This window comes from Equus caballus, chromosome 16, assembly GCF_041296265.1.
Source record: "Equus caballus isolate H_3958 breed thoroughbred chromosome 16, TB-T2T, whole genome shotgun sequence".
Taxonomy (NCBI): Eukaryota; Metazoa; Chordata; class Mammalia; order Perissodactyla; family Equidae; genus Equus; species Equus caballus.
The window spans coordinates 15,553,927-15,563,690 of NC_091699.1; the positions used below are offsets into that span (position 1 = coordinate 15,553,927).

Below are 9,764 nucleotides of genomic sequence, written 5' to 3' on the forward strand. Positions count from 1 at the left end.
GATCCTGGGCGCGAACATGAAACCACTCATCAGGCCGTGTTGAGGCGGCATCCCACATGCCACAACTAGAAGGACCCACAACTGAAAATACACAACTGTGTACTGGGGAGATTTGGGGAGGAAAAAAACAGGAAAAAAAAAGTTTATGTACTACAGATGTGGTTAAAAACAAGAGGAAAGGGTAGGATAGTTTTAAATGTTTGAGTTAGTTCTGGCATTCTTTTTTTTTTAAAAACAAAGTCCTCTGAGACTCATGTGCTAGTGTTAGGTGTGTGCTTGCCTGAGTAGTGCTCAGAAGTAGTATATTCTCCTGTTGGGGTGAGCCCTCTGTCTGACAGAGGCTTCCATTCTAATCCCCATAAGTTAGAGATGTGTTTGTTCTTCCCTTTCTATTCTTTTTTAATGTGTGGTCTTCAACCTTTCTCCTGCCTGCTTAGCTCTTTGGTTCCTGGGGCTCCACACACAACCTGCCCCAGCATTCACCAGTACCAGAAAACCCATTTTCCTAAAACACTGTTCATTTTGTCACCCTCCTGCCTCAGCAATCAGCTTTGGGCCCATGTACTGTCTATTCCAGAATCCCCACTCCCTTGTCTACCTGTTAAGACCAGGTTTCCCTTTCTCTCTAACGTAGATCCTGTATTCCAGTTATCCTATACATATATACCTCCTGCCCTTTACCCATGTTCTTTTTCTACATGGAATCTCTGATCTTGTCCTTTAAACCTGTTACAATCCTATTAGTCTTTAGCTGCCCTGCCCAGGTTCCATCTTTATGTAGAATGAACCTTCTTAGCCTAGTCCTACGTGCTAGAGAGAAAAGATGAATAAAATGATCCCTGCTCCCAAAGAACCTTATCTCCTTCCATTCTCCCTATTTTTATTCAGCTATAGCCCCATTGGCCCTCTTTCTGTCCCTCAAACCTGCCAAGCTAGTTCCCATCTTGAGAACTTTGTACTTGCTGTTCCTTCTGCTTTAAGATACTCTTCCTCCCAATCTTCACAAGGCTTCGTTCATATCATTCAAGTTTCAACTCTGATTGTTGAAGAGTGTTCAACAGGGAAGTGGCCTTCCCTGACCATACCACCTAAACCAGCTGCCAGGCACTCTGCTGCATACCACTACTGATCTTCTTTGAGTTACTTATCCATCCCTGCAATCAGCTTGGTTTTTCTGCCCCCAGACCCCCCACTTTAGCATGTACACTCCTGAGGGCAGGCATTCTGTCTTGCTTACCACAGTATTCCCACTAGTTTGAACATACCTGTCACACAGCAGGCTCTCAGTAAATATTTGTTGACTGAGATATCCCAGACACTGTGCTTGGCCATGGGAATGATGGCCTCTGAATCATGAACATCCAGGTGAGTGTCCTGTCTAGTGTCAGAATAAGCTGCTGGTGACTGCTAGAAGGTCACTTTCCATTTGTGTGCTGTTTATCTTCTCAAGAAACCTGCTTAATTGTAGTCTAGTTTTTGCCTCACATATGCTTCTCAGAGCAGAGAAAGAACTACCTCGTTTGTTATGGGTATGCTCAAAGCTAACCAGGGCTGCTAGCATCGCTGCGAATACTGTATGTTGAGAAGAATGTGGAAGAACCCTGTTGCCGCTATGATATGGCCTTGTGACAAGCTGTCGATTCCAGGGACTAAGAGCTGTACCACTAGCATGCCCTGTTACCCAAGGCCACTCACTGGATTTCTTTGCTTTTATTTTCTTCCTTTGCAGAATGGGTTTTAGGGATTGGCTGTGAATAACACCAGAAAAAATGCAGAATGCCTGAAATTTACATTTGTCCTCCCTTCTTAGATGTGAACGATTAGAAGAACAACTAAATGACCTAACAGAGCTCCATCAGAATGAAATCTTGAACTTGAAGCAGGAGTTGGCCAGCATGGAAGAGAAAATTGCATATCAGTCCTATGAACGGGCCCGGGACATCCAGGTTAGCAAGAAAGATCAGGTGTAAAAGCAGAAGACTAACAGAAAGTAGAATGGGAGTTGCCAGGGGCTGGGGAGTGGGAGGAATGGGGGGATTATTGTTTAATGAATGCAGAGTTTCAGTTTTACAAAATGAAAAGAGCTGTGGAGAGGGATGGTGGTGATGGTTGCACGTTATGAACGTAATACCACTGAACTGTACACTTAAAAATGGTTAAGATGGCAAATTTTATATGTATTTTACCTCAGAAAAAAAAAGGGAAAGGAATGAAGTACTCATACATGCTGTAACATGGATGAATCTGGAAAATATTATGCTCAGTGAAAGAAGCCAGTAACCAAAGGCCACATATTGTATGAAATGTCCAGAATAGCTAAATCTGTGGAGACAGAAAGTAGGTCAGTGGTTGCCAGGGGCCATGGGAAGGGGAATGGGGAGTGATGGCTAAGGGGCCAGGGGTGCTTCTTGGGGAGGATGAAAATATTCTAGAATTTGATATTAGTGATTATTGCACAACATTGTGAATTTACTAAATACCACTAAATTGTACACTTTAAGATGATTAAAATGGTAAATTTTGTTATATGTATTTTACTACAATAAAAAAAAAAGTTTAGAAAAAAGAAGATGGGGAGGGTAGAGTATCAGGAGAAGCTTATACCAACTGTAATATACCTGCTCCGCAAATGAGATGCATTTCTCCAAAGTCTGTACCATTTGGAGGTGGTGTGCTTGCTTAGGTTCTTGGGAAATGTTTCTTAGGATCACAAGAGTCTCGGTATATAGAAAACCACATTACATCTGTTGGTTACTGCTTTAAGAGCGGCTCTGACAAGTCTCGTGGCCATCTTGCCTGTCTTCTCCTTCTATGGCAAAGGAGGCTTTTTTCTAGCTGCCAAATCCAAACCCTTTACAGGTGCATTGCCAGGCGGTTTGCGAGAATAACATGAGGCAGTGATGTTTAAGGCTCTAGTTTATTCTATGGGAAAACAGAATGTTTAACTTTTTCTCATCCCAGTTGGGAGGTATTTCTAAAAGAACAGTTGGTGGTTTCATATGAAAGCATCTTAGTCTTAGAGAAAGAAAGTGGCCCAGGAAACTTGTATTACAGCAGCCTAAAGGAATCAAGGGAATGTCTAAATCATTTGCCCAGCTGCCATCTTCTCTAGGCCTCAGAATTCTAGTTTAATTTTTTCCCCAAGATCATTCTGGGCTGGGAAGGATCTACTGTCTGTCCATTCCCTAGCTAGCTTCAGTCTCAAGTTGCCTGGCCTTCACTTCAAATCCGTGGAAGCCAGGACCCATTGAAACCAAAACTAGAAAAACCCAGGGCCCACCACTGCTGGACTTTGGGGAGTGTCTGACCATAGCTAAGGAAATAGGTTGTGTCCTCTGAATGTTATGATAAATTTTATGTAAACTCGTGGGTGAAGGTCATAGCCTTCAGGGGAGCAGATGGCTTGTAATGTTTGGTCTAGTGTTTGGGCATAGTATCCTCTTTACAGAGATCAACCTAAAAAGGGGAGTGTACTCTTTTTAAGAAGACAGAGCAGGAAGCCCTTTCCACTGATTTATTTGACTTCAGAAACACGAGGTAGTATGTACAAGGATGACCAAAGGATGTTCACCTCTCCATTATTATAGTGGAAAAGTTGGAAATGACCTAAATCTCTCCGGTAGGGAACTGGCTGAATAAACTGTGATATATCCATACGATAAAATGCTACATAGCAGTTACAAAGAATGAGGTGAATCTCTACGTATTGACATGGAGAGATCACCGAGACCTACTATTGAGTGAAAAGAGCAAATTGTGGATCAGTTCCTATAGTATGATACTATTTATATTAAGATGGAAAATAAAAAAATAATTCCATACATTTCCCTAGGCACATATATGTATACACTTAAACAAAGGTGAAAGGATGAACACACACGAAACTGACAGTGTTACTTCAGCAGCAGGGACTGGAATTGAGGAAAATATCAAGAGAGACTATGTGTCCCATTTGAAATTTTTTATGAAGTATGTGTGTCCTGTGCAACTTAAATTAATAATTTTTAAATAGAAAAAAGAGAAACAAAATCATGTATCTGAGGTCTTGTCATTAAAAGGTTCAAGACCAAATCTGATTATGTTCACTGCTTCCTGTGAGCTATCCCATAGGATAGCAGTGGAGAGCAATTTAGGTGAGTAGTAGTTACTTGAATAGTGAGTTTTATATTTGGCCTCTCACATTCAAGGCTCTAGCATATTTAAAGCATATTTAAAAGTATTGACGGGGTAGCTCAGGATGCATCTGGCTTGCCAAAGGGGCGTGTCATCTACTCAGAGTACTTGTGAGCAGAAGGTTTAACTAATCCCTGTTCTGGCCCACAGGAGGCCCTGGAGGCGTGCCAGACCCGAATCTCCAAGATGGAGCTGCAACAGCAGCAGCAGCAGGTGGTACAGCTGGAAGGGCTGGAGAATGCCACTGCCCGGAACCTTCTGGGAAAACTCATCAACATCCTTCTGGCAGTCATGGCAGTCCTTTTGGTCTTTGTCTCTACGGTAGCCAACTGTGTGGTTCCTCTAATGAAGACACGCAACAGGACGTTCAGCACTTTATTCCTTGTGGTTTTCATTGCCTTTCTCTGGAAGCACTGGGATGCCCTCTTCAGCTATGTGGAACGGTTCTTTTCCTCCCCTAGATGATGCTGGCACAAGAAGGCAGTGCTCCCCTACCCTATGGCGAGTGCATGCAGCGAAGAATTAGACAGCAACTTACCTACTCTGAAGTTTTCTACAACAACAAAAGAGTTGAGTGAATCTGTTTACATTTAGAATAATGTTTTTTTCTTCAAGAGACGCAATTGCAATAGTATTTTTTAGATTTTATCCAAGAAGTTTTTTGGGCAAAAATCTTGGATCATTTTTATGTAGCATGATTTTCCTTGGGATGCAAATCTTAAACAGTCCTTTAACATGAACCAACAACCTGGAGCACACTGAAGGGCATTCTAAATTGTGGCTTGAAGGACTGCACTAAAACCCACTAAAAAGATGCGAAAACCTGATTAGGGAAACCAGTTAAACCTAACGCCCTGCCCTGTCTGGGCTCACCACCTCGCCCCTTCCCAGACTAACTTTACTGTGAAATCCTACCACATTCCATGTCTGAATTTTTGGATTTAGGGTGGATTTTCCTTGTCCGTGGAAGAACACATGGATCTCCCCGGCTTTCAACCCAAGTTGGCCACTCGTGCTAACTGTGGAAGTATGATCTCTTTCGAACCTAGTCCCTTAACCTTTGCTAGGATACAAAAGTGAGAGCATCATGCCCCAAAGGATCACTGCACAGTCCTACTACAGTATTTCGAAGTAGCCCTCTAAATATTTAATTTTAAGCAAAATCCCATGGCCGCACTTTTAAGGTTTTTTTAAATACGTGTATAGTCACCAATTTAAAAAACAAAAAATCTGAACAGCATACTTGAAGAATGTAATACTCAAACTCTCAGTGCTTCCTTATGGTTTCTAATAGGATTTTTTATTATTGTTATTATTATTATTGGGTTTTTTTGGAAAGGGTTGGGAGGGTCTTTTATTTTTCCTTTGAAATAAAGAAGTGATGTTTTTAAATGAAGAAATGTGTGGATATTTAAGTGTGCTGCTCCCTCTTGTCTTGAAACAGTTTGAGTAAAGGAAGACATGTTATAAGTGCTCCCCTCTGACGCCCTTGTTTTGAGGTGCAGCTTGAATTTCCTCCTCTGGCTGCTGCTGCTTATTGGTGTCCTGCCATTCCCACACTGCTACTTTATGAGCTCGGCTTGGTTGGAGAGGAAAGAGATGTGCAGGGAGAGTGGGAGGCTCTTTCCACAAACCAGCATAATAGGATAGAGATTTTTTTTGCCCCAAGAAAATGTTCACCCGGTGACTTTGGGCTGGGATTGTCTTTAGGAAATATTGAGACTATATTATGAGAGTCATAAATAATTCCTTGTGTTTCCTTAATTTATTTTTTAATACCCACTGATTACTGAAACCAAAGTGACGTGGAATCTTCTGTCTGCATTTTGACCCCAGCATCCTTAATTTCAAAGCTTTATTCCATCTGCCCAAGAGAATCAGCTGAAGGTGATTCTCCCTAAAGAGCAGAAATGTCAGGTTAGAAGGACCCAAGTTTGGGGTGTAAAATGTTGTCAACTCTCTGTTCATCTAGACTGACTTATTAACATAACTATGCTCAGTGGACTTGGATGGACAGTTTAGAAAAGTGCACTGAGCCTTCCCCATCCTATAACCAGTTCCACCATCGTGGTAGAACTTTGGCTTTTAGAGCTTATCTAGAAAACTTAGTTAATCTTTTAATATTCGTAGTGTTAAATCACAAATGCTATCCCCTCTTGGCCTCAGTTCTGTGCAACCAAGTGATGAGCAAGGGGCACATAATAAGCCCTGGAAAGAGTAGCAAAGCATGCCTTGCCTATTTCCCCTGTACAAGGCAATGCTTTTGGAACTAGGTTAGCATTGCCTTGTCTGTCGGAGAGGATGATTTGCATGACAGCTCCAGCTTCCTGTGGCTTTGGCAGGCTGGCCTTCTCAGAGTCAGCATCTTGTTTCCTAATCATTTTGCTACTTTAACTCAGGTACCCCAATCCTTCACTCCATCCCCAGATGATTGTAGTACACCTGTTAGCTCTGTTGACCTCTCAAAATTAGTGCCCAGAGCAGGAACCACAGGGGTGACTTTTCTTTTAAAAAATAATCAGAACCAATTCGTGTTCAAGCTAAAAACAAATTGTTCCCAAGCCTATGTATTTAAAATGTTACTTTGCCTAAAAATATCACACTGACTTTAGGCAGGAGTGCCAAAGGACACCATGACCTTGTCAAACTAGCACAGTTTCCCCTCACTTTCAACTTTAAAGTAGAGAAGAAAGCCCCACAAAGTTGTTGAAAATACGCTGTAGCCACAATCCTCCAGTTTTTCTAAGCTAGAACCCTTGGTTTTAGAACCTAAACTGTAGTGGCTACTGAGTTTTGTGGGCACTGGAACTCACTGTGATAGATGGATTGAAATTGTTCCCATTTGCCTTGGGACAATTTCTATCAAAGGAAGGTTTTCACCTCTGGAAAGCCCCCTGAGCTCCCAGCCAAACAGGCCCACCCTAACTTTCCACCCTCCTCTCTCAAACTGTCTTAGGAAGAACCTTCTGGTAGGTCAGACACAGTAATGGCTTTCTAGCTCTCCTGTCCCTTGATTATTCCCCAGGCCCAACAGTTGTCCGCATTTAGTGCTGTTTGTAACCACACATCTATCTTCATGCCTTCCCCCACTTCCTACTGCCCATACCTGTTGCCTTTGAGTATCTTTGCATTGGAGCTGTTCTTAGATTCTTTTGTCTATTCAGAGCTCTTCTATAACCTCGCTCTAATGGTTTAACAATTGTTCTGTGGGTGGAAACTTCTCCTCAGTTTAATGATTCTTCTCTTCTAAGACTAAGTGCATTCCCTTTGAAATGAAGCATTCCTGGATTACTTGTTAGTGCTGATGCGTGAGGCTAGTGGTGGTAGCCTGGGTGACTCTGGTTAGGTTGTAAAATGACTAACATTTTACCTTTTTCATGATAATTGAAAGGCACTTCTGTCTGCTCCATTTTCAATTCCTTGGTATATACTCAGTGCATCCTGCAAGGAAGGCTTTCTATTCCACTGACTCCTTAAGAAGAAAAAGCAGGTTCAATTCTACACTTCACTGACTAGGGTCTTCTTTTTCCCCTATACCCCCTCCAGCCAAGTGAGGTAAAAATCTGACACCAAGAAAAACACTGGGATCAAGCCTTCCTCCCTGGTAATGTCCTATTAATGAGCATATTTTCATGTGGTCTTCACTGATTTGGTTTTGTTTCTGATTTCACATTCCTTTGAGGTACAGCCACATGAAATGCTGAATTCCGAGTGAGTTCCAGTGAGGAGCTGCCTTTCAGCTTTGGAAAATATGCATCCAAAACAAAACCAAATATTAATCATCAACAAATTGACACAGGCAAAATTATGGTTCCCATCCCCAAATGAAACTGGGGATTTTGAGTGTGGCTCTAAGAGTTGACATTTCTGTCTGTGTGTTGTGTATGCTAGGTGACACCCTCAGTCGGATTGACTACTAGACTGTAAGTGTGTTTCATCAAAGTGTGTAAGAATAAAAACTCACTTGCACGAATTGATAAGTACAGAAATGACACTTGTGAACGTGTGAACGTTAACACTGTAGTTGATAGATCTTAAGCTGCTAACTGTTGAGAGAGAATTATGTTTTGTCTGGTTGCTGCAGATTCTCAGCAGCACTTTTACTGTATATACAAATTGAAATAAAGACCTCAGCTATTAACGAGGTGGTTGGACTCAGGTTTGTTTTGCTCTTTATCTTTGCATATTCAGTTTCCAGTGACAAGTTTGTCAGACTGAAAACTTTCCACTAGTTTGTGTGTTAGAAACTGTGTGTGTGTGTGAGAGAGAGAGAGACTGTGTGCTTAGCGGGTATCTTGAAACCATAACTGATAGCTGGGTAGCTGTCATTTCAGACTGGCACTTTACCACAAGTCCTTTAGACTAGTGGGTGGTAAAACTGCCTTTTAGTCCTTTGGAGGAGTTCTTTAGAGAGTACCCCCAAATTCAGCATGTGATGACCCCAAGATGGGTATAATCATCTGTGTCCATTCTTACAAGACTTTGTTAATAAATAAATGTTATGATGGGTGTGTAAACATACTTTGTAAAACATTTAACATTTGAAGTTCTATATACATGTAAGGGGTTATTATCTAGCCTAATCTCATCTGTGGTTTTGTTATAGAGGTAGTAATTTCTTTATGGCTTTTCCTTGATGATGTCTGGGAGGCCTCTGGAAATCTAGAAGCTCTAATCTTGACTTTGACAGAGTACCAAGCAGGGACCTGATGACCTAGTCCTTCACAGCCCCAATCTGAATGTGTAGATATTTGGGCCACACTTCTGGCTTACCAGCCCTGGCCGCCTACCCCATCTGTACACTAGGGATATTATACACATCTTGATCCTACCTAGTGGGTGTCGTGAAAATAAGAGATGCCTCTTGTGAAAGCTTTTAAAATTGCTGTGAGAATGCCCTTAAAGTTCTTGAAATGTGGACCAGGCTGCCATGTACAGATGTGCAGGTTGTACATCGCCCAATCACAAGGGGCTCCATAAGTAGGCTACACCATGAACGACACATCCTAGCGTTGTTCAGTGCATAATGGGCACACAGAGCAGCCCTAATTATAGGTGATATATGATATCAAAGCCAGCTTTTTTTTCATCCATTAAAAAATTTGGAGAGGGGCCAGCCCAGTGGCACAGCAATGAAGTTCACACATTCCGCTTTGGCGGCCCGGGGTTTGCCAGTTCAGATCCCGGGTATGGACATGGCAGCGCTTGGCAAGCCATGCTGTGGTAGACGTCCCACATATAAAGTAGAGGAAGATGGGCACAGATATTAGCTCAGGGCCAGTCTTCCTCAGCAAAAAGAGGAGGATTGGCAGCAGATGTCAGCTCAGGGCCAATCTTCCTCCTAAAAAAAAAAAACTTTGGAGAGTGGAAGACTGGTAACAAATCTGAGAAGCTGCAGTGTACAGACTAGGGAGGCAAGGGAGGGTGTGGCCAACTAGAAAATGTGTGCCTCGCCTAGAGGATTCAAATGTATTATTTTTAAATTCTGTGGACTAAACACCTAGTGCATCTGTGACCCCAAGTCTAGGTAATGAAGAGTAGCTAACGTTTATGAACACTTACTGAATGCCAGGCATAATGTTTGGTACTTG

At 42.1% G+C, this 9,764-nt stretch overlaps 1 protein-coding gene across 17 annotated transcripts in view; it reads left to right on the forward strand.

The window, feature by feature from the left end:
- Positions 1–8,314, forward strand: part of TMCC1 (transmembrane and coiled-coil domain family 1) — a 251,308-nt gene extending 242,994 nt beyond the window's left edge. For 10 of the 17 annotated variants that reach the window (XM_014731398.3, XM_023619926.2, XM_070237203.1 and 7 more), the window contains 2 exons: positions 1,811–1,946; positions 4,324–8,314. In XM_014731398.3, coding sequence (XP_014586884.1) covers positions 1,811–1,946; positions 4,324–4,638 — 451 coding nt within the window. In that variant the 3' untranslated portion in view covers positions 4,639–8,314. Of the gene's footprint in view, positions 1–1,810; positions 1,947–2,191; positions 2,360–4,323 lie in introns of those variants that run through there. The other 7 variants (XM_070237209.1, XM_070237210.1, XM_070237211.1 and 4 more) reach the window with 2 other exon arrangements.
- Positions 8,315–9,764: the final 1,450 nt, after the last annotated feature.